This window comes from Juglans regia, chromosome 2 (assembly GCF_001411555.2).
Source record: "Juglans regia cultivar Chandler chromosome 2, Walnut 2.0, whole genome shotgun sequence".
In the NCBI taxonomy this organism is placed as follows: domain Eukaryota; kingdom Viridiplantae; phylum Streptophyta; class Magnoliopsida; order Fagales; family Juglandaceae; genus Juglans; species Juglans regia.
Genome location: NC_049902.1, coordinates 33,339,762 through 33,367,652, shown reverse-complemented (window position 1 = coordinate 33,367,652; position 27,891 = coordinate 33,339,762). Strand labels below are relative to the sequence as shown.

Here is a 27,891-nt window from a genome sequence, read left to right as displayed (position 1 = left end):
TACAAAATAAAATCAGAATGCATTAAATGGGAAAAACACATCAATATGAAATGTTTTACAAATAAATTATTTCCGGATATCCGAACACAAATATACACGCAAATCAGCAAAGCTTGACAGTTGATAGTCTTTTCATGTTAAAAATAAATAAAAAACAATTAACACTTTTCATGCCACAGAAAACTTCTGTTATCATGCCTTTTCTTTCACAATTATAATCCGAGAGAAATTCTCAAATGAAAATGGAAAATATACAAAGAAACCATTGCAGCATTGAGATTCATTGAAGAGACGACCAAGTTGAGAGAGCTCACCAATTTCTCTAGGCTCTTCTTTTCTCCAAGTAATCAGAATCCATATTGATTGGATATAGATCAGCAGCAGATGTAGATGAAGCTGTAAATGGTCCATCTATTGACATGCTTTGTGTCTGGCTATCTCCCCCTTTCAGTTCTTTGCTGTGTTGAAAATGATCCCACATTGCCTTCGCTTTCATTTCATCATTTGTGACACTTGAATCTGAAGATAACTCCGGAACAACAGCACTGCCTTCAAGCATGCTTACCACAGTGGACATGGAAGGCCTTACTGCTGCAGAAACATTTGCGCATAGGAGAGCCACGTTGATCATGTTCACAACCTCTTCCTTCTTATAGTCTGAGCCTAACTTTGGATCAACCAAATGCATCAAACTTCCTTTCTCTTTTAAAATAAGTGCCTGCAAACAGGAAGCTGGGTGTAAGGTGTGAAATCTGAAAAGATAATAAAAATTAACAGAAGCAAGAACAGGAGATATGCAGGAAATAAAGAAATTCAAATGAGTTACCCAATCAAGAAGATTGAGGCATTCCTCCTTTGGACGGTAACGAGAGTTGCTCCTCCCACTAACAATTTCCAAGGCAACAATTCCAAAACTGTAGACATCTGCTTTGTCAGTTAAATAACCTCGCATTGCGTATTCGGGTGCCATATATCCACTGCATAATCACAAACAAATATTGTTGAGTAATCAAGCAAAACCATAAGATAATTCAAGCAATGAAACTTTTCAAATTGGAAATTTTTGGAAAAATTGGAACTTTCAAACCCTGCACTCTACTTTCAATTTTATTTTTCTTCCCTATTTATGGGAAACTATTGTTATCACATGAAAATAAGGGGAAAACCAAATTCACTAGGAACATGGAGACATCTAATTAATAAGCGGTAGCTCACTAGGTTCCAGCAACTCGGGTGCTTATATGGGTATTATCCTCATCATCAAGCTTGGCTAAACCAAAGTCAGATATCTTAGGGTTGAGATCTTTATCAAGCAAGACATTGGTAGCCTTGATGTCCCGATGGACAATCTTCAATCTTGATTCTTCATGGAGATAGGCCAAACCCCTTGCTATGCCAACACAAATCCTACGTCTTATTGGCCAATCCAATTGCAACCGATATTCTTCTGGCCCTTCAATCAATCAAATTAAGAAAAAATGGTTAATGATTGTCAATACACTATACATGCATGCTACCATGAATGCATGTTATTACACAGATAAAAAAAGCAATTAAGTGCAAGAAGATAAAATTTTACCAAATAAAGCACGAGCAAGGCTGTTATTTTCCATGTACTCATATACCAGCAATAATTGATTTCCTTCGATGCAACATCCATAGAGCTTAACAAGATGAGGGTGTTGTAAAGCAGAAATCATGCCTATCTCATTCACAAACTCACGATTTCCTTGCTTTGATTTGGCAGAAAGCTGTTTGACCGCAATCACAGTGCCATCTGCTAGAAGGCCCTGCATTTGGGAAACACGACTTTTTCTCATGTTTGAACAATGGCGCCTCAGAAAGAAGAGCTACAATAGGAATAGTTCAATCCAATCAATCAAAACAAAATATTTATTCCACAAACACCTTGTAAACAGGACCAAAACCACCTTCCCCAATTTTATTCGCAGCATCAAAGTTGTTTGTGGCCGCTTTGATTTGCCTTAAGGTGAATTTACCAGTTTGCAGGTCCAAACCCCTTAAATCTGAGGAAGATACCAAGTCAGAGAAGCAAGTGCATCGAAGAAATTTGAAAAATTCTTGTCATTCCTAGAACTTTGAGAAATATTTTAACGCAAACTGAATTAATTGAGATTTATAATAATGATACTGATTGCCTTGAAAATACCTTGCTCCATAGTATTTTTCTGACTTAGACAGCCTTTCCACCAGAGGATGGCCAGAATCAACAATATAACAAAGGCTCCAGCAGCGACAATTCCGACCACCACACCTATAGATATACCACCACTTTCATCTTCGGGTGGGGGTATAAAGTCTATGATCAAAAAAAGAAAAACAGTATGTGAGTTCTAGTTTTAGATCACTATCAAGGCAATTGACAGTTTCAAAAGTTAAAGGAACATGAATTTTTTTTAACATAACTTAATTTGGAATTTACTATTCTGATTTTTTCCAAACACGGAAAATTTATGAGGAAAAACATAAAAAAATGAAATCCATTTCATTATGAATATGCATTTAAGGATGGCATATATCATTCTACAAAGAAATTCCTTATTCATCAACATGATAGTCGACTGTTTCTTCAAGTCGTACAGACAAGAAGGCAAATACATCCATCTATTGCCAAAAAAAATTAAATATTTTAAAAACGGTATGAAATATAAATAAGCATCATGCAGCCTTAAAACTTAAAAGTATCCAGAGAAACAGAAGTAATGTTAAATGCTTAGACACATGAGCAAGTAGGAGAATGGTGCACTTTCAAACCATAAAAAGAGAGTAAAAGAGCTCATAGAACATAAAACCTACCAGGATCCACAGCAATAGCAGAAATAAGAGGACCATAGACTCCTCTGTACGGGATACCAGTTGTCCCCTTCCCCGCCCAGTAGAAACGGATCTCTATGGTATTACCAGTCACGACAGCAGTAAAATTTTGCTTAACCGCTTTACCAATCCCCCCTGCCACTTTTACAATATCGAAATCCTTCAGCACCCGTTTTCCCTGCAATATTCAAATCCCTTTTCTCGTTTAACAACCATTGAATGGCAGCAACAAGATCAATAGCAGAAAACCTGTTAATGAAGATGGAAGTATATTGTAACAACTACCTGAATGTAAACATCGAATATACGTCTTCCCAAGCTGCTATATGTTTTATCGTCAGTGAACATTATCTCCGCAAAATGGAGGTTGACAGTGTAGTTTCCGCTTCCCAAACAAAAGGCATAATACGTAAGAGAGAGAGGAGAAAGGCGCGCATCCATGTACAGTTCTGGATTGTTCATTGAGAGCCTGGATGAATTTTTCCAGATATAAGTCTTCGTGGGGCGGTCATCGTCCAGGAAGTCACCAGTGCTGCTAAATGCCCAATTGTGTGAACTCTGGAAGAAACTCGAAGATCCAACATCATTTGTATCATCGTTATATGTAGCACTTCCATCTAAAGTTACTTCTTTTCCGCCACAGTTTATATGAAGATTGTATAGATCTGAGACAAAAGCAACAACAGATTAACCACACCTGGACAGATAGACAAAACAGATCTAATATTCATAACAAAGAGGGGAAGGAAAAAAGAAGAAAACCTATTCAGTACTTTTCATTCAGAGGGGAGTGAGGTGAGGTAAACATGAGTTGGTACAAAATCCAGGCAAATGAAACATCAGTTATTGACACTGCTCCTTCACAAAATAAAAATTTCACATTCTGACTAAGACTATCAAGAATATGTGATGCGGGTATGGATGTTATCTACGAAAGGGGGTTTCTCATTCAAAGCAGCTTAGCAATTGGTCAGGAAAAATATCTCGAGGTAGAATGCAAGAATATTCTGTGGCCCGCCGATCAATAGCTAGTATAGTTTTCTATAAACTGTCCCTCTTACATGCACTTATGACGATGTTGGATCTAGCCAGATAACTAGTAGGAGGCCATTGGCATCTTGGATGCCAAGTATCATTAGTTCAGGCTTGATGCATCAGAATCGTAATTTGAGTAAAAATAGTAAGGAGAAATTGGTGAATGAAAACAGTATAGAAAAACTAGACTGGATTATAAGCCTCATTTTTCCCACTGTACAAACAACTAGTGCTTAGTCATAGCAATTTTTTTTAGTCATTGTAAAATTGCATTCTATAATAATGCATCTCAGCTTTCACAACATCTAAGAACTGAAAAACTGTGTAGCAGAGGAGAAGACTACAGCTTAAAAGTGGAAGTAGGATCTTTTAAAACAAGTTCCTTGTTCACTAAGACCAGAAGCAAGACAAGAAACCTGGCATGATTAAGACAAGTTCCTTTCCAGCTGATATAACACAATTGATAGCAACATTCTTACCCTTGTAGCAAAGAAGACTTCCAATAAAAAAATAGAAAATATAAAGGAAAGAAGATCTAGAAAGGTGCACCCTCAGCCATTGTGGTTTTGATTCATTGACTCATTCACAGCAGTACAATTTCAGACAAAATTTGAAGATCTGATCTTTCATTTTTTTTCCCCATAAATTTTCAATTTTGAATTTTTTTTTTTGGCTTGAGGAAATATATGACTTTTCTACTTACTAAAAATAATTTCATTTTCATTAGAAACAACAGGCCTTTTTAAGAGTGTCGGTACACTACTGACCCAAAGTGATAATGAATATTTAACAGTCCTGAGGAAGTATATGACATTTCAACTTACTTTTTGGACAACGAATGCTTCTCAAACATGAAACAACGCCACTGATGGAAAATAGGGATCCAGAACAAGTTAGCATTATAACAACAAAACTGGATTGTGTTTACATATCATAAGAAAGTTAGTATTAGAAAAATTTAAGAAGCATGTTTTTGATTGGTGGAATTGATACTTACGAAGTATTCCTCATTGAAGAGCTAGCAAACAAGTTCCTGTGGAAAACAAGACCAAAATAAAAGTTTAGCAAGCATGACCAAGTGCGTATGCACATACAAAACATTATGAGATGAAGTCTTACACACTGCGTTTTTGACATTCTGGTTGCCCAGATGTTTCAACTGTAAAGTTGTTATATGAAAGATCACTGCACATAAAAGAAGCAATTTAGTTCCTCATCTTCCATAATGGGATTGTATACTTGGAAGAGGTTATAATACTAATTTCAATCTTTCTTATTCTTCATTCTATATAGTCCAAGAAATGAGGTGATAAGATTCAATTGAATTTAATCAGAAAAATTACAAGCTCATTCCAACACTCATGAGGTGATAAGGTTCTTATCAATTATAAAGGCAAGCAAATACTGCCTACAATGATCATCATCTTCATCGTCACAAAAATGTACCTAACAATCCCATAAACAAATACTGAAACATTTGATGTGAAAAATAGTAATAAAGACAAATGAGTTTTGAATAGAAATTAATAATTGGACTATAATTACAAGGGACTTAGTCTCAATGAAATGCCTTTTCATTGTTCCCATTTTTCAAGGCGGGATACCACTTTTAAATTGTTTTAGGAAAAGCCGCAGGAAGTAAAGAAGACTTAGAAACATTTGGGGGACTTTGAGGAGTAGAAATCCTTGGATATTCAATCGGAACTTATAGGCAATGCATTTGATTTAGTTGTCTTGTTTTGATAAGCTTTCGGTCCCTCTTTTTTTAATTAAAAAAAAAGATTAATAAAGTCTCTTAAGGTCTTTGTAAATTACAGCCTAAAAGATGCATATAGTTTTGCCATGTCACTTCTCCAGTTATTATCAGCATTCTTTGTATCATGTTTTTTTTGTATATATTGACATTCAGATCAAGTCAATATTAAAGAAGTGCTATCAAAGCATTCAATTAACTATTTAATTCCAGAGATCATGCATAGATACAGTTAACATAGCGACCAAGTTAGAAAGGCAAAAAAAAGCTTTGAAAGAGAGTTGACATGGAAAGGAAATAAGTACTACAATTATTTTAGTTCCATCTAATGATTAGGATAAAAGACCATTGACATTTTTGGTAAGCAAATAAAAAATATATATAGAATTTAGCAGAGAAGCTTACATCTGGTCTCCTTTATTCAGCATCCAAAGAGGCACTGCTCCAGTTAGCAAGTTGCCGGTCAAATATCTAGACAGAATCAGTATTAACAACTCAGTATCATTGCGGAGTTTAATGCATTACAGAGCTCATCAGGTAAACTTGCCCCTGATGATGCAAGTCCTTGAACACGTTTATTTATACATGACACATGTTCTAAATCATTGCTTACTCAGAATGATAAATTACATGAAATGGCATCAATGCCACCAGAAAGTAGAGGTGGTATTAGTTACATTATCCTTTGATAAAAGAAAGGTCTATGACCAATTTGAGAAGTCCTTATATGGGTGTAAACATTCTATTTAAGTGAAGGAAACCTATGATTTGTATCTCATGGAAGGAGAATGTTTTCCTTTAGCCTTTAGCAGACACAATACAGGGTATGTTTTTAGGAGGAGACGTGTTATCAATTGCAGGTCATGTCCAATGTGGATACTTAAAACTTCCTAAAGAACCCACGTAACTAAAGTCTTGATTTGGTCTATTAACCGTTCAGGTATTTCTCCCTGTCCATATATTGTCTGATTGGTCACAGATAATCCTACTTTAGGCCCATAGTTCATCATGAGCATAAATTTAATGCCACAAGGATTTTCCCAGGTAATCAAATTGGAAATTTGACTGGAGAGATTGCCTAATTTATCAGGCTATTCTAATGGCCCCTTCTCATCCCCTAATTAGGTGATGTCAGTTATTGGATGACAGCTGTACATAAATTGCCCTCTGCAATGCTTACATATAATCAGTTTTTTGTAGACCGGAAAGTCTGTCTGGAATTGCTCCACTTAGTTTGTTGAAGCTGAGATCTCTGCAGGGAAATTTTAGTTAAATGAATTAGAAACAAATAGAACCCTAATAGATGTTGCAATCAACTCCTTTCAGAAAGACACAAGCAGCACATTTGAAGTTGGTAACAAAAAACAAGACAAGACAGTCTTCACAAAATATTATTGTCATAAACAAAGTCGTAATTCATAAATATACAAAAATAATGGGAACTGTTCCAGCTTTTAAAATCAATTTCAATTTTTAAAGAACTGGCAAAAGGAGACAAAGATAAATAAAAAAAATCCTGGAAATATTGTTTGGATTAGACATATTAGCCTATATTTGAAAAAAAATAATGCCCTTAGTGCTTGAACTGGTTAAAGAATAATAACCTCAATAAAGCTAATGGGGCGGGAGTATCTTGAACGAAGATATTAAAAGAAAATCCATTTTAAGAATGCCACCTAAGTGAGTTCACATAAATGAACATAAGAAGAAGAAAAAATGATTCTGAGCCATGCAAGAATGCTGAATGATCCATGAGTTAGTATCAAAGAGAAGATTTTTGTAATATCAGCAAACAGGAAACAGTGGAAAAAGTACAAGTATACTTACAAGGTTTTCAAACTTGTCATAGTCCCGAGAAATATAGGTAGTTGTCCAACAATATTGCAACTCCTCAATATCCTGCAACAGAATTAAATAGGTATATAAGACTGGGTAGCCATAAGGATCCCATTACTTTAGAAAACCATGTCACTGAATTATTAACTCACAGTTTTTTCAACTTTGTTAAATCATTTAGTAGTGGAAACGCTGCTTCAGATCCATTCAAGTCACTAATTCTCCTGCATATCAAAGTTCAAAGAAGAATAAAGTGATTCAAATGCAACTCCATCTATGTATGATTTGTAGCTATGAAATAAAATATCCATACTGACAAGTCAGTCAACTCTCCCAAAACAGCAATGCCTGTAGGAATTGGCCCGTTCAAACCACTAGCCTGAATCACTCTGTTATTGCCAAATTTTGATGTATGAGTAATAAAGCTTAATATTCATAATTAAATAACCAAATCCTCAAAAAAAAAAAAAAACAAAGGTCTCACAGTTTATCGAGATTTGTCCAGTTTTGGATGTAATTGGGTATCTTTCCTGAAAATTGATTGTCACTGATCCGACTGCATTACGTTGAATGAGGAAAATCAGGAATGTAAAAAATTACCAATTAACCATATTTCGGAATATGAAAAACCCAATAGGGACACAAATAATTAGAAGCTTACAAGTCTGTTAATGTCGTTAGGTTTGCAAATGAAGAAGGCAGCTCCCCAGTAAAATAATTCGAGCTGAGTAAGCTATAAAAACGACAATATAAAAAGTACACCAATTCAACTATCAGCATTGGGATTCAAATAGAAAAGCCAATCCAAATAGTTCTCGCATGAAATAAGAGAGATAAGACTGTTGCGAGAGAGAGAATTTATAAAATGGTCTTACAGTCTTTCTATCGAGGACATATTTCCAAGCTCTGAAGGAAGAATTCCGGAAAGCTGATTATACTCGACCGTACTAAGAACAATAAAACATAACTTCTTGATATTAATGCACTCTTGGAACTTTGCAAAAGTACAAACAAATGGTGATCGTAACTCACAAGCTTTTGAGAGTAGTGATGTTTGCAAGCTCTCCGGGGATGGAACCCGTTAACCGATTTCCAATAAGGGAACTGCGATAAGACCCTCATGTTAAAATCATCCTTCATGGAACAATTAGTTGGAGAACACTTATCTCATCCCATGAAAGAACTGCGAAGAAGGCCTCGAACAACATATATTATTATCAGAAAGACACACATATGGCCCTATGAATAACAAACAGGCACGCACGCATGAACATCACAGAGAGAGTGAGAGAGGGAGAGAGTACATGTTGACCAGCTTCGTGGAGCCCCATTCCGGAGGGATTGAACCGTTAAGGTAGTTGCGGGTGAGGTCACTGATAGGAAAGGGAGATCAGAGACAAACGAGTTCCACGGTTAAGTTAGTTGAAGAAGGAAACTAAAGACAAGTACATGGAACATATAGCTGTTACAAGTACAGGAGGAGTACTTACATCTCTTGGAGGTAAGGAAACCTGCCCAAATCTGGTGGGAGTTTGCCTGGTAGATTCTGTGCTTTCAGAACTCTGTACTTCCATTACAAAGTGCGACCAACTTTTAGATTTATTATCAGAAATAAAAGTAAATACATTTTATGTATTGGTAAGATATAAAATATATAATACAAATTTATAGTTTAAATTTTTGGAATAAATAATAATTTTACATAATATTAAAATAAAAGTTTTAATTAATTTAAATTTTTGACTCTATACTCTATTTTATTTAATTAAACATCTCATATATTGAATTACTTATTGAGAAAGAGTCTGATTTATACGTGAAGAGAGTGTTAAAATATAAAATAAATAATAAAAATATATATTTTTTATTAATTTAAACTTTTGGCGTTGATTTCACATCTGTGATATTTTTTTTTTTGTTTTTTTTGGTAAATCGTTAAAATATTTCTCTTTTGATTAAAAAAAAAAAACTTCTTTCAGTTTAAGGCCTGGGTTTGGGCTTGGGCGTTAATGGAGTTGCAGGTAAAAGTACTACTTTCGAAGCAAGTGGTTCCCGATTGAAGAGGAGCCGTTCACAATAGATGAGGTGTAACATTAACAGAGAGGGGGAATCTAGGATTTGTAAAGGTTTTCACTTGGAGAATAAAATCACTGTAATTTTTTGTAAGAAAGTGAGAGTTTTGTATATATATATATATATATATATATATATATATATATATGTGATTTTGAAGCTTATCTGTGAAGGATATTGATTATCAATAAAGCTCTGAGATCATTCCTACCGTAGACGTAAATCATTAAGATCGAACCACGTAAATAACTTGGGATGTATCTTTATTTCTTTTATTCTTTATTTCTTTAATTACTGTTTTCATTATTGCTCGATTCCTTGATATCTTTAAAGGAGTTACGGATTTGTTGTATCTGTTTGGTTCTGTTCGTGAATATTTGCCATCATATTTTCTTTTTTGAGTTCTGCATAGAACTCTTGAATAGATCTTTACAAAGTCATAACAGTCATGTAATCTTCTTTAAGCAAAGCAATAAGCAACTCATGATATCTACGTTAGCATGAAGAAAAAAAGGCTATTTGGATGACGATCGGTAGAAAAAAGCTGTTTGTCAGTTTGATCACTCGAAAGCAAAAAGGATATATAGCGTCGAGTTTCCTCTCAATTCATGTCCAGCATATTGTTACGATCCTTAATTGGGTTTGAGATTTGCGGAACTCATTCTCCTGATCTTTCTTCCTGATCTATTAATTTACTAAACAAGCTGACAAGCTGAAATGATCGAGCGAGAGAGAGAGAGAGAGAGAGAGAGAGAGAGAGAGAGACATACATGCTGATAACATGGCACTCAGTGCCATTGAAGAAGGTGCAGTCGCAGGTGACAGCATTCTCCAATCCTTTTACTGGGTAGGGAGTAGTCCATCCAGATTGTCCACTACATGGATCTACACTGAAATCCCAGTCCTTCTTACCCATCGTCTTCGCTATGTCACGTAAAGCTTGCACTGTAAACATTTACAAATTAACCCATTTATTAATTAAGATCCCCTCCTCAAAGCTATCTATGGTGGTACTGATCCATAGCAAAAACAAAAGGCTAGTACGATTTATTCCAATAAATTTTAAAAAAAAAACTTAAAAATCTTGCATATCTATTTCATAATATGTCAGTGTTTGTACATACAGGTATATATATATATATATATATATATATTTATACCTTCGTCGCCAGCTAGTAGAGAGGCTCCGTAAGCAAAAGTTGAAAAGCAAAAGGTGACAGTTGAAGCAAGAAGAAGTCGGAGAAGAAGCATCTTCACGATTTTCTCAGTACAACGAGAGAGAAAGTGAGAGAGAGAGAGAGAGAGAGAGACAGGGAGATGACTGGAGTTTGGATGTGGGATGGAGTCGTGGAAGTACTAGCGAGGAACAAAGGAATAAGTTTGAATTTCGACGAGAGAGATAGAGAGAGTAGACCTCGAGAAGGACGCACGATGAAAGTCAACTAGCTAGTATTTTTTTTTCAATAAGCAAGTTAATTTCATTAAATTAGAAAAATGATATACGAAGAGTAGGTGAGATTCTTAATAATCGTTTCAAAAAGTAATAGAAAATAGTATAAAGTGATAAATAGATTTATTTGAGACTAATTTCTTAATCTCTACTTCTATTTTACGATAGGACGTCGTCTTATAGAAAGATATAAATATATTTACAAAAAAATGAACGTCAAAATCACTGCTGGAGACGGTGGAATCTCTATTAGAAGCGATGAAGGTGGCAGATACAATGACATATATTGTCTATAAATGATTTTTGAAGAGTTCCACAATCTCTCTTACAATTTGTGTATATATTCTATGAAAAATGCCATGTACACCAACCCCCCAAAATATATATATATATATATCAAACATTATTATAATATGCTTGACATCACCTACGTACCAAATTCAATAATTACATGCATGATAGCACTCCCAATAATGGCAAAGTTATAAATTAAGAATTAGGGGTTTATAAATTAAAAACCTGAGTGAGAAAAAATTAATCTTATAAAATTTAATTAATTAATTAAATACTATATTTTGTACTAATTAAACTTGAAAAATATTGCATCCAACTTTGGACTATATATATATTAATTAACTAGATCAAATTTTAAATAAAGCTAATCGTAATTAACCAACGGGCGCAAGTAATTAGATAATTTCAAAAGCTATGTATATGGAATATTTGAAGTACTATATATAATAAATAACCTCCCTCGCGCGCGCACATATATATTAAAAGGAAAATGATTTATACACATATTTTTTACAATACATTTCACATTAATAGTGTGTTAAATGAGAGATAATTTTATAAAACACTTTTTTCAAACATTTTTTTAACATGTTTAAACATTTAAAAAAAACATAAATACACAAATAATAACTTTTTTAACCATTAACTCAATAAATTAAAAAATAAAATAAAATACGTAAACAGTCAAATTGAGAAGATAAACTCAAGAAACATAATATCATTTTCCTTATATAAATATATATATAGAGAGAGATAGAGAATCAGTACCAGTCCACCTGGATTTTATCAATATTTTGTTATAATATAATTGAAATAATTACTTTTTTCTTCCCATTGGTTCAAACCTTCAAGTATTTTAGATAAGAGAAATTCTTTAACTACAAAGAAATTTCATAAAAAGTAAATCTATAAATTGACGTGACATGTTATAGTATGTTAGATTGGAAGGTGCTTTTGTTGTAAAGTATATCGATTACGTATTATATGAAACTGTATCAATTTATAAATTTATTTTGTAAAATTTCTTTGTAGTTGTAGGTCTTCTTTTTAAATAATTGAAATTTAACATCATATATGTAAGAGGATTTTCCTACTTCACAAAACCCACTAGGCCTTGGCTCAATACTCGACCCAAGGGTCACTAGGACCATAGTGGGAGCAATGTGTCTACCAGGGAAATGAGTCAAATAACTAATAGGATAGGTCAGCCTAACATTGCACGATAGCGTTTTAAACTTGGGAACTTGCACAGGACACAATGGAAAATGCAGAAGGCTCTCGATCCATTGATATCAGAACATCTATGGCTCACAAGGGATGAAAGCCAGGCCTAGAAATCACGCTGCATTAATCGCGTCACTACCGAGCTACACGCCACATATATGGTGTTATCACAAAGTCACGTCGCATATGATTCTGACAGCAGAAACAGTAGAGAGGCATGAACTCCGTGGAGACAAACACGATTGGCACCTCTCCCTACCCATTATATAAATAGCAAGTTCTAAGTACAAGAAAATCTCCCTGATCCATACACTTTCACTTATTTACAAATTTTTAAAAAATTTTACTAATTTTGGTATTGAAGACCCCTCGACCCTAAGGCTACTCTCTCCTAATTGTTTTCTCTCATATTTTTTGTAGGTTCATTTTAAAATACTTGAATTATTGGAGCAAGGCAAAAAACTTGCGAAATACGACGTTGCAATATATGTATCGGTATTGCAGTAATCGGGGTTTATACATGACTGACTAATTCCTATGCATTATTTCACTCGATTTAATAATTATTAAATGATAGATTGACGCATATGGATTACGGGATTTCTTGAAAAGAGTAGTAAACGTTTGAGTATGATTTTTTAAAGAAAAAATTTATTCATCACTTTTAGATACTATACATCGTATTTTGTTTTCTTTTATTAAATATATTGTATGTGGATAATAAATAGAAAAATTTAATTAATTTAAGAAGAATAAAATAAAAAAATAAAAATAAATGTTATGTATATAAATGTATAAGGATGATGAGTAGTAAAATATTTTTAAAATTTCACTTTTATAAAAGATTTTACTAAACTATCATTTATTTTAAAATATAATTACGTAATATATTGTAAAAAATGACATATATTTATAAATATTCTTTAGAAAATAGAAAAAACTAAGGATCGGCCTGCAGTCTGCTACTCCCACTGATCGGAAAGGGTATAGAGATAATGTGTACTGAATAATATTTTATATATATTTTTTCTGTACTTTTCTAATATTTAAAAAAATATAAAATACTATTCGATACACATTCTCGATGCTTTGTCCAAAATTTTAATCTCTCTAATCTCTCACTTAGGCAACAATTAAGTCATTGTTGATGAGTTAATCCTAAACTGTCGGCTACAGTAAAGTCAAGTAGCTAGCGCGGAATGTCACGCCACATCTTGCTGGCGACAGCTCTACTTTGTTTTCCTACGCACATGGTTTTTTAAATCAGGTTTAGTTCTTTATTTTTTTATTTTTATTTTTTCTCATCTTACCAATCAAGATGCAACGATCGGGTTAGGTAGGGATATAATAAGGTTTGAAGGAACCAGTAATCCATGCGAATGATGCAAAGATTCGATTAGGTACGGATTAAGAGAGTCAACTCGAATTGATTAGAGATGTAGAGGTGACTGCTGAGTCGCATGGGTCACCCGGCCAGCTGCTGGAGAAAGTTTCCATATTCTGAAAGAATAAATATAGATAAAAATTATTATTAAAAATATTTATTTTATATATATAATGTAATATTATGTAGATCATATATTTTTGAATATTAAAAATAATTAATTAGAAGTAATTATATAAAGAGTATAAAATATATACTGCTATAATAACTTTTTTTTAATATTACTCATTCTGAAAATCTACAGAGCTCAGAGATATTTGAAGTCCTAGGTGTTCCCTTTGTCGAATACTGTTTTGATCACGAGCTTAATAGCTGATTTTATAAAATTAAATTATTTCATTTTATTTCATCTCATTTTATTTTATATAATTATTAAAATATTTTTAAATTTTTATATAAAATATAATAAATAATTTAATTTTTAAAATTTAAAATTTTAAAATAAAAATAATATTATAATAATATTTTATTTAATTTTCAATAAAATATTTAATCTCATGTTATCATAACTGTGTAATAAAACGAGTCCTAATTTATCTCTGAATCATCGTCATTGATCTGTGAAACCGTGAGCTCCCGGAACCAAATGATCGATCTGGAACAATAATAGCGCTTCCCCAACAACATGCAGCTGCTGGCCAGGAATTTGTAGCATCCAAAAAGAAAAGGCTCCAAAGAAGAAATAAATAAATGCAAAGATTACACTTTCCCCACAAATTACCATTCTTTCTATTATATATATCTCTGACAGTCAGGGATGTCTCTAAGTTTACCGCTAAGTTAAGCTAACGAGGTGATTTCAGATAATCTGTGAATAGTAATAAAAAATTAATAATGAAATATTAAATAGTAATGGAGTAATCTCATATCACTTTACTATATAACCACAACTTTAGCCCTCCAATTTGAAGAAGTTTTAATATGCACCCTTTAAAGATCTGACCATTTAAATGAGAAAAAAAATAAGAATTATACAAGATGATCTTAATGGCCGAAGAATCCCCATGGATGAGGCAAATCACAGCTTGTGTTTCAAATTGAGGGCTAAGTGACACTGATACTTTGGAGATCATATTGCATACTAGAGGGGTAGTAGTTTGGACTAGGGACCATAAATAAATAAAAATATATTTATTTATATATTTTTAAAAAATAAAAAAATAAGTTAATATAAAAATCACTTCTTTAATTATTAAATAAAAAATTTAAAATAAAAATTTAAACACATAAACAGAAAATAAACTTAGGGTACATATTAATATTTTCCTTTTAAAAAAATCTATTCATATTACTCTTTTTTAATTTTTAAAAAAATCTTCTTTACAGCTTATTGTTGGTGGAAGCCTCAGCACACCTACGTGCTGGGTTGAAAAAAAAAAAAAACTATGTGAGATGTGTGGTAAGTGCAATGTACATTAAGCTGATCTCTAACATTATTCTTAATTTTTACATTTTTTTGTGAATTTAAGAAGTATAAAACTCGAACGCAAAAAAAAATAATAATAATCGCAGAGAAGAAAGAAGAGAGAGTGGCGGGCGTTCTCGACGTTCTCGGCAGTCAATAAAATCATTTTTTTAAAAGTCCGTACAGCACTTATGACTTTTCGTGTGTTTTTTTAATTTTTGTTCTCTTCTCCCTCGTTGAACGGTCTCTGGTTCCACTTATCTTAAAGCCCCTCCTCGTCGACTCTTCTCTCTCTCTCTCTCTGGCCTTCGTTATTTATTAACTTATTGTGCTTGCTATTCTTGTCGTGCGTGTTGTCTGTTATGTATTGGACCTTACCAGTAGCAGTACTTTGAGTTTGTTGGGAGACGAAAATGGGGTTCTTGATCTCAACTAAGGTTGTCTATGTTCTAGTTCTTGGCATCTTGTTCTTGCATTCCTTCACTACTACTGAGTTTGGAACGAACGCTCAACCCTTGGCACAAAACGAAGGTACTTTTTTTTTCTTTTTTTCGAAATTTAGACAACAACCCTCTATTCGCTTTATTTGTGCGACAATTTTGTTTCCAGAACTGCCGAGTCGTTGGTTTTTAATTTCTTCATCATTTCCAACTTTCAAGGCAACTTTAATTTCAATGTTTTGTGAAGCCGGTTCTATACGGTGTTTGTGTTCGATTTGTTCCGTGAATATTGTCGTGTTTTTTTTTTTCCCAATCTTCAAAGGAAACTATGGGTTTGTGATTCAATTGTAGCCCCATCCCGATTCCCCATGCCCATCCCGATCCCGAGGATAGAAAACAAAATGCAAAGAACAATATTGGGATTTGAGATATCAACTTTCTACTTAATTATTGGAGTACTTTACATCCACCGAAAATTTATTCCGAAGGTGTGTCTCGAATTATTTTTATTTTTTATGTATTTTTTTAATTATTATAAATATATTTTTTAAAAAATAAAAAATTTATAATATTATTAAAAAATATTTTCTTAATAAATAAATAAATAAATAAAATTTCGGTACACTTTTTGGTGGATTTAGCATTTCTGAATTATTAATTACGTGCATGAAATGTTGACGAGGGCCCACCAGCTCTCTCTTTCTTTCTGTCCCCTTCATCTCGTCGACCTTTTAAGTGAGGTTTCGAGTCTCGACGGCAATATAAAATGAGTTTACAGAAGGTTAAAAAGTTAAATAAATATTATTAAAATTTTAATTTTAATATTATTATTTTAAAATTTAAAATAATTAAATTATTTATTATATTTTGTATAAAAATTTAAAAAATTATAAAAACATTTTTAACATATTTGACCACGTAAATAAATTATATAAGTGAAAAAAAAAAAAGGAAACTTGTAGCTTCTAATTTGACTTCGATTTTTTCAAAGTTTCACGGAAGGTTGAATTGGTGTTACTTTTTTTTATTTTTTTGGTTTTATGGTTCATTTTCTGTGGGTTGTTGTCATTTTCCCTGCAATTAAAATGTGTAGTTGAATATGCCGCGGACTTGCAACTTACCATGTGCATGTTATATTATTATCAAAAAATTTTCGCAATCTCCTAACACTCCACACTCCACATTATTTTTATTTTTTATTTTTTTTTCTTTTATTAAATATTTATTATACGAATAATGAATAAAAAATTTGAAATAATTTAAAAAGAATAAATTCAAAAAAAAAATTAAAAAAAATATTAAAAATTTAAAAAAATGTGAAGTGTAGAGTGTGGTGAAGGTTGTGTAGCAATGCTCTATTATTATATTCCGTTCTCCTAATTTCATTCAATGCTATTTATGACAATTTATTTTGCTTTTAATGGGTGCGATCTGTTTCTTTGGACGGTGAAAGTTTTGTTTTTTCATACCTATGAAAACAGCATTTCTTGTCAACTCACTATTTTATTATTTAATATATCTTAATACTCTCTTCTACAGAGAATGTGTTGAATATTTTAATTAATTAAATATAATAGAATGTAAAGTTAATATTCAAGTTTAAGATCTCTATTGATAAAAAAAGAAAAAAAAATATTATTATTATTATTATTAAAACATATCAGAACGGAAAATGAAAAGTTCTTCTGAAAAAGAAAATATGTAGCAGAGAGCTAGCTTGTGGTTATGAACTTGGATGGGATTGAATAAGTTTGGTTTGACTTGGGTGTTAATTATATATTCATTATTTTCTATTTCCTATTGCAATGTAAACTGCTGGTGGTGGTTTCATTATATCTGAATTTTGTTGACATTATAGTGTGAAAGGTTCAACCATGGCACTTTTTCGACTGTCTTGAATATCCACCACCAATCTTCTTTCTTGTTATTTGTTTGGTGCTTTTGATAAATGATTAATGCTTTAATCACAAAAGATAACTTATTACCAAGAGTTAGAGAGATAAAATGAGATATCATAAAATAAATGTGATTTGTATTTTATAGCAAAGAAATATGTGATAAATTCAATACGTACAAAAATTAGCTTATATATATTTAGGTGTTGTTATTGATAAATTCACGGCCAATCTCTCTTCTCTTAATAGTTGCTTTTCATATCCGTTTTAGTTTTTGCTTGCATGATTCCTAATTTTTATCTAACGTACATGTATTTGGATAACCAATTGGTTTTATCTAACAGTGAAAGCTCTGCAAGCAATATCCAGAAAATTAAAGAACTTAAATTGGAGTAGTAGTATCAACGAGAATTTTTGCCAGGATAGGAATGTCAACACAAGTACAACCGACGGTGGAACTCGTAATGTCACATGCGACTGTACAAATGGCACTGTTTGCAGCATCACAGGAATGTATGACCTTGCCGTTTCTTTTTCCCGCATTTTCTTTGATAAACATGCAGCTGCATGTATGCCAACATCAGATTTATCATGGACCTTTTTTTTTTTTTTTTTTTTTTATGGGCAGCAAGAAAATATTTATCTTTAGTATTGAAAACTAGTAGTTGCAGTATACATATGCAGCAACAATATATATATATTTATATATAAATGTGCAAAAACATGGATGACCTCATGATACTTTTTGTTTTCTGACAAACACTAGAAGTCCTTTAATCAAAATTTGAAAAGTTGGTTAAAGTAGTCTCTGAGTGTACTAATTCTTGGAACTGGTATAAGATTACTATATATATCTCAGTTCTTTTTATGCTTTCATCCATCTTTTGTTCGTGTGACAGTGAACTGAAGAGTCTCAATTTAATTGGAGTTCTACCGGCTGAATTTGGAGATTTTACTAATCTGCGAATACTGTAAGAGGAACATACCTGCTTTTCTGGATTAAAGAAGTCAACTCACCTCATTACATCATCAGTTTGCTCAATTTGCCACCCAGATTCTTGGTTATGGAATACTTGTGATGGGTTTCCCATGCATTCCTTGATAGACCTTTCTGTTCTAGAGATTATAATATTTCACATAGGATTTGAATTGGTTTTCTTAGAACTTGTAAAGACCACTAGCATCATTTATTGTAAAAGAAACAACCAAAACGGTAAGGAAAATACTATATATTATATCCTCATCTCACATTTTATCTCACTGTGTTGACATGGCATTGCCCATCAATTTTTGAATCTATTATTTTTTTTTGATAAAAAATAAAAGTAAAAATAATGACTAATCTGATGGTGGATCAACAATGCCGCATCAACACAATGTGATAGGCGTGTAGTATAGGATAAGACCAAAACTAGGGTAGTAGAAAGATCATAATATTTTTCCGAGTTTGGTAGGCAAGCATGTACCATGCACGCCATGCCATGTTAACAACAAAGAGTACTTTCTTTTTTGGCATAAAAATTCACTCATTAATACAATCATCAAAGGAACCTGTCCCCTTTTTTTTAACCGATTTGGATGGAAGATTGGCACCCATTTGTATAATGACATTGAAGACTAAGTGAAGTTTCCTTTATTAAACAGCGATCTCACTCACAATTATATCAGTGGATCAATTCCAACAAGTTTTGCTAAGCTCCCACTTGTCAAATTGTAAGTACTATTTTGCATTTGTATCTATGATGGCCCTCATTATTTTCCATGATGGTATTGGCCAAAGGGTCAGCAGGTTGGTTAATCTGTAACGGTTGGTGATCTGCAGGTCCCTTTTGGGAAACCGGATAAGTGAAGTTCCTCTGAAAATTGGTGACATTAGTTCACTCGAGGAGCTGTAAGTCATGAATTAGAGTTGTTTGTTTGTTAATTAAAAAAAAGTCATGAATTAGAATCTTATTCCTCAGTGAAAGAAGGATGATATACTACCCGGATTACAGTTAATGTGGCATTTTACAGGGTCTTGGAAGATAATCTGCTAGAAGGACCACTTCCTGAAAGCCTTGGAAATTTGAGCCACTTGAGAAGACTGTAAGACTTAGAACACTCTGTTTTTGTTAATTCAAAAGTACTTGCTCCTTATTTTCTGCGTTGACTGAAATAAAAGCCCATAGTTGCCATTTTCATATGTCAAGCTTGAATTTTTTCTGTCTGCATAGTTATGGTCCATCTACTTTTATAATCATGCTTCTTGGATAATCTGGACTGTGAAAGCATTGATTTAAGTAGTATGTTTGAGAAGTGGATCATGATGATCTTGCATTGGTACTAAGTGCCATATGGTTGTGTAATAGATGGAATTAAGCTTACGATTCGTCCTAGCACCCCAGCATGTACTCCAATGTCCTTGACAGTGATTTGATCTCCGGATTATGAACTTGTTGGCCTGATGGATGGTAAAGGAGTTGTATGGATACTGGGTCCCATATCAATTGTGTGTTGGCTGGAACTAGACTACATAAATAAATAAAGGGAGTTTCTATTGTCATTCTTTTGGGACATGCACATCCATGACTAACATGTCATATTCATGTTAAATCAGCACCTCACTTGTATTGCACCACTTCTTGTTGCCGTATTGCTTTGAGGAAAAGTATGACCTAATGTTTCATTATCTTGCAGCCTTCTTTCTGGAAACAATTTTACAGATGCAATACCGAAAACATTTGGCAATTTAAATAATTTAGAAGACTTGTAAGTTGTGTCATTATATAAAACTTTATTTGGAGATGTAGCTTTTAGAATTCATAAATTCTTATAACTTGAGCTACTGCCTGCAGTAGGATAGATGGGAGCAGAATATCAGGGAAAATACCCGATTTTGTTGGGAATTGGATCAATCTTACAAGACTGTGAGTCTTGTACTTCCATTCGTTTTATCTGCCATCTTTCCCTTCTTGGAGTCATAAAAGTTCAGTTTTTTTCTGTCCTATCTGAGGATTTTTTTGGCAGTGATATGCAAGGCACGGCCATGGAAGGCCCCATTCCTTCTAACATATCCAGGTTGACGAACTTAGAACAATTGTGAGTTCATGTTCCTTTCCTGGACATTAATTGAGTAGAAATGTGAAATCTGAAGGATGGTACATTTGATTTGTACTGATCTGTCATGTTTGTCAGGAGGATATCTGATTTGAAAGGATCAAGTATTGGATTCCCTCATTTGCAGGATTTGAAGAAGTTAAAATATTTGTGAGTTCTATATAAATGCTCAATCGTTTAAGCAAACATTAATTGTATCATAATAAGCTGTGCCTTTTGTTTTTGTTTTGTTTCCTAAATTTATTGAGCTGTTTCTCTTATTTCTGTGCTCTCAGGGTGCTTAGGAATTGCTTAATCACTTCTTCAATCCCAGTTTATATTGGAGAGTTGACAAAATTGAAGATATTGTAAGTTGCTTAAAATGGACTAATTATAAAGATGTTTGGATTTTGAAGTTATTTTTCTTTGTCCTGGGTGAATACATTTTTCTTTTGGACTTCTGTGAATATAATGCATCTAATATTGTTAACTCTTAGGGGTTGGCCCAAGTGGTAAGATCTTGGCCTTGGAAATTATCCTCCCCAAGTCAAAGGTTTGAATCATTGGATGGAAACAATTTTTATTATTTATTGTTCATTATTATGTTCTCCATAGATAGAACATGCTGAGGCGATTGAATCATTTCAATTCGATAAAGCCCGCTGCTTATGGCCTTGCTTGCAATATCAGCCTATAAGATATAAGTCACATGGTGTATGGTGTTTTTTTCTCTGAAGGTTTGGGGAGGATTATGCAATATCACCTATTAACTTGTGGTGATGGCTTTATTCATGTAGGAAACTTAGAAACTGCATTATGGAGGATAGAATTTTGCTTGATCCGTTATAACAAAAATCTGCAAAATAAATTATGTTAAACAAATTGGATTCCACTATTAATATGTAAATCATTGAAGCAAATAATTATATATATGTTCATAAGAGTTTTTTTCCCCTTGTAGAGACTTGAGCTTCAATAATATCAGCGGCCGAATTCCAGACGAAATTGGAGGAGTGGATCTAGATTTTATGTAAGCTGATAATCACAGGAACCAAATATTAGTTTATTATGCAAATATATCATGTTTAATTTGGTTCTCAAATTGTCTCCTCTGCAACAATGACTATTCACTTGGCAAGAAATGAGATGACATGTATTTTATGGATGTAGGTTCTTAACCAACAACTCATTAAGTGGGGAAGTACCTCAGTGGGTATTGGACAGCAAAAATAACTTGTAAGTCTACTTTAAGCTGAGTATCTTCATTTCATTTGGCTGTGAAATTTTCTATACACTGGTGATTTCTTGCTGCTGTTAACTTTTTTTTTTTTTTTAAAAAAAATTGTTTTCTGGGTTGTGAGATTGTGAGACTCATTTGATAAATTGTGACATTTTATTCAATTTTCATTCTTTCTCATTTAAGAAGTGTAACGATGCTATGATGATATTGTAGGTGTTGATGTAAAAATAATATGTTGGCATATTTTTATGACAAAACTTAGTCAAATTGACTCCTAAATATGTTGGGTAGAGTCTAGGTTGCAATTGGAATAAAAAGTGTAAAGATTGCAAATTTGCGAGATCTGATGAGATCAACATAGTCAGATTAAATCAGCCATAACTTTTGATCCCTACATATTATTGAGGTGATCTTGGTGGCATTGGAAAGCTAACTCAATTCTCTACTAATTCATAGTTTACAAGGATCTTCAAATTCCAATGTTTACTAGGTCAAAATGGCTTGACATTGAGCCAAACAAAAAACTAGACAGAGAGTTTGCTTGGCAGTTACTCGACCTTTTCTTCAGAGAACGTTGTGGGAAACAGCATTTCACTTAGCTTCGGAGTCTGTAAATGACCTAAAGAAACCCTAACTATATATTGATCATTATGCACGACTTCTAGGGCAGAGAGAGGCCACAACAGTTCCCATATTGTCTTCCTCGAGAGAAAACTCCATGAAACATATCGAATCCTCAAGATACTCTCATTGATTATTATTTTCATACCAAACCACAGAAAAGCCTACAGCCACTGGAATTCCAGTTTGAAGCAGAAGAGGTCCCTCCGTCAAGGTTATTCATATAGAAAAAGGTTAGAGGTTCTAGAGCCACAAAGTTGGGAGCCGGACGGGTCGTTTGGCAGGGTTGCAAGTTGGGTCTTTTGGAGCTACAGGGGTTTGTATGTAGGACCAGTTTTTAACAAAAGTTTTCTATAGTGGATACCTTTGGGTTTGGTTTTAGATTTTGAAGAGGTTTTTCAAATGAGTCTCCACTTCGTTAGCAACATCTCAATGTTGATTGTTTTGCTGCTTTCTTATATTTTGATTTTAGTTATATATTTAGATCTGTAGTTATTGGTCTGATTTGTCGATTAGATTTACAATACACCTGACTTTTCAACAGGGATATATCTTACAACAATTTTTCAGGGTCAACAATCACTAATTGTGGAGACCAGTCACTTGTGTAAGTTTTTTTTAGTATTAATGACTTCTGAATGCAAAGATATTCCCATCGAAGAGATAAGAAAATGAATTCACATGACTGATATATTCATCCCTCTTGTATTGTTCTAAATTATCCATATCATCATACAGGAATATGGTTTCCAGTTATTCATCTCTTGGGGCCAACTCGTAAGTTCTTTGCTTTTTAAGACACATTTATTTTGCTTTCTCAATTGCATTCAAAACAAATTTATTTGACTGAACCTAAAGTTTCAACTTCTAGAGGCAGTTGGTGTTTGAAGAAAGGCCTCCCCTGTCCAAGAAAAGCACAAAGTATGCATAGATACATAAAGATTGTTCATTTTAAAAACTGCACTTAGAAGTCAATTTATTGGAGGCACCTATGGAAATATTATATGAAATGCTTATTATGATATCTGCAGATTATGAATTGTTTATTAATTGTGGAGGAGAGAGGATCACATTCGAGGAGAAGGAGTATGAAGAGGATTTGAATAAGGGTGGCTTATCGCAATTTAGTTCTCGTTCTGAAAAATGGGCTTACAGTAGTACAGGGGTTTTCACGGGTAATGACAAGGCTAGCTACCTCGCGAAGAGTACAGGTTCTTTGAACGTGACTGACCCAAACTTCTACCGAACAGCCCGACTTTCCCCACTATCACTTAAGTACTACGGTCTTTGTTTGCGAAAGGGAAGCTACAAAGTAAAGCTCTACTTTGCTGAGATAATGTTTTCTGATGATCAGACATTTAGCAGCCTGGGGAGGCGCATATTTAATGTCTCAATTCAAGTAAGTTGATAAAAGTTTCTTAAGATCAGGAGACAGTATGTTATGTGATAATTGTCAATGTTTTGTTTGGGTTTAAAAGAGAATGGATGTAATTTTTTGTTGAATTTTATGAGGTTTGAATTTGATTTTTTTTTATCAGGGGAATTTAGTTTTGAAGGATTTTAATATTATGGATGAAGCCAAAGGTGCTGGTAAAGGCATCAGCAAGGAATTTGATGTTTCTGTTGAAGGTAGCACTCTGGAGATTCATTTGTACTGGGCAGGGAAAGGAACTACTGCCATTCCTGAGAGAGCTGTCTATGGTCCTCTTATTTCTGCCATTTCAGTGAAAGCAAGTAAGTTTTTTTGCCATGACTTAGGATCTCTATCTTTTTACGAGGAACTTCTCACGTAAACATCCCTCTCTTCTCGTAGACTTTGATGTTTCACGTGGTCTATCTGCCGGAGCTATTGCTGGCATTGTACTTGCATCATGTGTGCTCCTTGTACTGGCTTTGGCAGCTCTCCGAATGAAGGGTTATCTAGGGGGGAAAGACCTTGAAGATAATGGTGAGTTAATCACACAAATACAAGCACGCATAAAAAGTATTGTCTAGCCACCCACTGGTGGATAATTTTAGCTAGAAGCTGAACTATTGCCACCCCCCCCCCCCCCCCCACCCCTCTCTCTCTCTCTTGTGTGATACACACACACCTGCACATGCACAACTATGCATAAACACAAAGGGAGAGAAGATTGATTTAAGATGGTGGTCCTCTCTTTCTCTAGCTTCGGCATTTTTATGCCATTATTGGCTAGTAAAAGGTCCATACCCTTCAGAAATTCGTAATGGCTGGCATTGTCACTGTTAATAAATGCTGGGATTTCTAATTCTCATTTGAACTTATATGTTGTATTTATTGGCTGTTTTACGTGTTTGTTGATGTGATACCTGGAGAAGATACTGAAGTGCAAGACCAAAATGTAGAATGGACTGCATTTTGGTTTAATCAGCCTTTAACATCCCAACTGGAGGACAAAGTGATCCTCATTTTTTATGGATGTGTTTATGTCTGTGTTTCATTGTGTATACTGGCAGAGACACATTCAATCACATTCTTTCTTTTATTTTTTTCTGTTTCCTTTCATCTCTTTCATTGAACTTCTCTGAATTCTTTTCTTCTTACAGAACTACGTGGACTAGATCTACAAACAGGTCATTTTACCTTGAGACAAATTAAAGCTGCCACCAGTAACTTTGACCCTGCAAATAAGATAGGTGAAGGAGGTTTTGGGCCAGTTTATAAGGTAATTATGAATGACCACCTGCAACAATTTTAGCCATAGAAAAAACATATCTGAAAATACTTCTCTGAAATTGCTTTGTTTGGTCTCAGGGTGAACTATCAGATGGTGCTCTAATCGCTGTTAAGCAGCTATCCTCCAAATCAAAGCAAGGGAGCCGTGAATTTGTCACTGAGATAGGCATGATATCTGCACTACTGCACCCAAATCTTGTGAGGCTCTATGGATGCTGTATCGAAGGAAACCAGTTGTTACTAATATATGAATACATGGAAAACAATAGTCTTGCCCGTGCACTTTTTGGTAAATCCTTCAGTGACAACCAATTTTTGCGTATTTCAATAGTTTGACTTATAACTGAAAACTCTCTTGGTTTTTCAATTTAGGGCGCGAGGAGCACAAGCTACACTTGGATTGGCCTACAAGGAAGAAGATATGCTTGGGAATAGCCAGGGGGTTAGCTTATCTTCATGAGGAATCAAGATTGAAAATAGTTCACAGAGACATAAAGGCAACAAATGTTCTCCTTGATAAGGATCTAAATGCCAAGATATCTGACTTTGGTTTAGCTAAGCTTGATGAAGAAGAGAACACACATATCAGCACAAGAATTGCTGGAACAATGTGAGTTCCATCTCTCTCTACATCTTCCTCTTCATTTAGCTGCTCTAAACATGACTTGTTTCTTGTATAAAAGATATTATTGCTAGGGTACTGAAAAAAAAAATAGGAGTAATGATTTTACACATGAATTAGAAAATATGTTAGACACCATTGTAATGGATATTAGAAACCTCTCTTGGCTGGATTTCATTTTACCTAATGGCATAAGTCCTCACTGTCCTAGTGCTTTATGCTTTTCTTCAGAGGTTATATGGCTCCAGAATACGCAATGAGGGGTTACTTGACTGACAAAGCAGATGTTTACAGCTTTGGAGTAGTTGCCTTGGAGATTGTTAGTGGGAAGAGCAACACAAGTTACAGGCCAAAGGACGAGTTCGTTTTTCTTCTGGACTGGGTAATCTATCTTTTAGCCCGGTTTGGATATATGAAGTGTTTCATCTCATCTCATCTCATTATTACAACTTTTCCAAATTCCCACACAAAATATAATAAATAATTCAACTTTTTCAAATCTTATAACAATAATAATATTAAAAAATAATATTATAACAATATTTTATTCAACTTTCTACTCTCATCTCAACTCACTATCCAAACGACACCTTTGTATATACTTCTTACTGATATATTTAGTTTACCATGATTTAGGTTGCTTTGGACACAAATAAAATTATCTCAACTTACTATGGTAGCATGTTTATATTGTAATCGTGTATAACTCGTGACAGAAATTTGATTTTTTTTTTATTTTTTATTTTTTATAAACTTTTTAAACAATGAAAAAAAGGTTCTTATGTATATTATTTCTGGAAATGCTAAAGTAATTCTCATGATTTATATTATTTCTTGGTGTCCACATGTTCCTCCTTCATTCATGCCATCTTGTTTTTGTTGGCAAGTATGCATGAAATCATGAATAATTCTGTCTGTTTTGTTTTTTACATGTAACTGAACTGAAGGCATATGTCCTACAAGAGCAAGGAAACCTTCTAGACCTAGTGGATCCAAGTCTTGGGTCAAGCTACTCCTCTGAAGAGGCAATGAGAATGCTCAACTTGGCTCTCTTATGCACCAATCCCTCTCCAACTCTCAGACCATCAATGTCTTCCGTAATAAGTATGCTTGACGGAAAAATTGCAGTTCAGGCACCAATAATCAAGCGCAGTGAAACAAACCCCGATGCAAGGTTCAGAGCCTTTGAGAAGCGATCCCAAGACAACAGCCAAACTCATATCTCTTCATCGTCTCAAGACAGTCGCAGTCACATGCGGGGTGGCATATCAATGGCGGATGGACCTTGGATTGATTCCTCCATCTCTCTCCCCAGTAAGGACGACACCCGAGACCATTCTTCATCGAGCAAGCTTCTCAAGGATCTATACGATGTTAATTTGAGTGATTAATATTGATGAAAATAACAAAGATTATCACATTCTGTCTTGGTCTTTCTTTAGATTCTAATTTCTATTGTAGGTATATAACATATACTTGTGGTGTCAGGACAACAGTTGAAAGAATACTGTTGTTAGATTATTTTACCAGATTCTAGTGGCGGTCTGTGTTCGCCACTCCGCCGGTATGGATTTCCGGCCACCTCTTGCGGTGGTTGTAGTTTTTATTTTTGTTTTATTTTTAATTTTGAAGATTTTATCGAATAAATCGTGTAGTTGAGATTTTTAAAACACCATAAAACTCTTGCATCAGCCTTTTTAAACATAGGGTGTAGTTTTATATCGCATCCTACTCCCTTTTTCCAATCAATATGAATGGGTATTGTACTCTCAATATACATTTACTTTGTAAGAAAACTATTAGATACTCTAGAAATACAGATGACGTGATACTTCCATCATATCACATTATGTCATATAATTAAAATAGAATAGTTTATGTTAGCACCGATTTTAATTGACATGGCATACAATAGTATAATAAGAGTATCGCTTGTCCATCTTTCGGAAGT

The 27,891-nt window shown here is 33.7% G+C and overlaps 2 protein-coding genes across 6 annotated transcripts; one reads left to right on the top strand and one right to left on the bottom strand.

Annotated features, from left to right (window-relative positions):
* Positions 1-42: 42 nt before the first annotated feature.
* On the bottom strand, positions 43-10,833 carry LOC109011992 (probable leucine-rich repeat receptor-like serine/threonine-protein kinase At3g14840). Of its 3 annotated transcripts, XM_018993413.2 has the most exons (24): positions 10,693-10,825; positions 10,303-10,477; positions 8,950-9,021; positions 8,764-8,832; positions 8,492-8,563; positions 8,335-8,406; positions 8,121-8,192; positions 7,944-8,015; positions 7,777-7,848; positions 7,612-7,683; positions 7,451-7,522; positions 6,804-6,875; positions 6,029-6,094; positions 4,990-5,055; positions 4,868-4,903; positions 4,695-4,735; positions 3,121-3,500; positions 2,818-3,013; positions 2,171-2,320; positions 1,909-2,027; positions 1,580-1,790; positions 1,216-1,453; positions 827-977; positions 43-718 (listed from the first exon to the last, which is right to left on the bottom strand). In XM_018993413.2, exons 1-24 carry the CDS (start codon positions 10,781-10,783, stop codon positions 323-325), a joined length of 3,033 nt encoding a protein of 1,010 aa, XP_018848958.2. In that variant the 5' UTR covers positions 10,784-10,825; the 3' UTR covers positions 43-322. The 3 variants fall into 3 exon arrangements, with proteins under 3 accessions (XP_018848958.2, XP_035542110.1, XP_018848978.2); XM_018993433.2 differs by lacking the exons at positions 43-718; positions 827-977 and having other exon boundaries at positions 1,296-1,453; positions 1,626-1,790; positions 10,693-10,833; XM_035686217.1 differs by lacking the exons at positions 8,764-8,832; positions 8,950-9,021; positions 10,303-10,477; positions 10,693-10,825 and having other exon boundaries at positions 8,335-8,365.
* A 4,743-nt stretch (positions 10,834-15,576) lies between these two features.
* Positions 15,577-27,620, top strand: LOC109011977 (probable LRR receptor-like serine/threonine-protein kinase At1g53430). 3 transcript variants are annotated; one of them, XM_018993401.2, is made up of 24 exons: positions 15,577-15,880; positions 18,029-18,197; positions 18,584-18,655; positions 19,329-19,397; positions 19,507-19,575; positions 19,698-19,769; positions 20,361-20,432; positions 20,519-20,590; positions 20,691-20,762; positions 20,859-20,930; positions 21,056-21,127; positions 21,721-21,789; positions 21,930-21,995; positions 23,165-23,227; positions 23,359-23,397; positions 23,498-23,541; positions 23,652-24,019; positions 24,159-24,354; positions 24,434-24,568; positions 25,189-25,307; positions 25,397-25,607; positions 25,691-25,928; positions 26,172-26,322; positions 26,888-27,620. In XM_018993401.2, the coding sequence occupies exons 1-24, from the start codon at positions 15,763-15,765 to the stop codon at positions 27,329-27,331; spliced, it is 3,072 nt and encodes a 1,023-aa protein (XP_018848946.1). In that variant the 5' UTR covers positions 15,577-15,762; the 3' UTR covers positions 27,332-27,620. The 3 variants fall into 3 exon arrangements, with proteins under 3 accessions (XP_018848946.1, XP_018848938.1, XP_035542107.1); XM_018993393.2 differs by having other exon boundaries at positions 23,492-23,541; XM_035686214.1 differs by lacking the exons at positions 20,691-20,762; positions 20,859-20,930; positions 21,056-21,127; positions 21,721-21,789 and having other exon boundaries at positions 15,579-15,880; positions 23,492-23,541.
* The last annotated feature ends 271 nt before the right edge of the window (positions 27,621-27,891 follow it).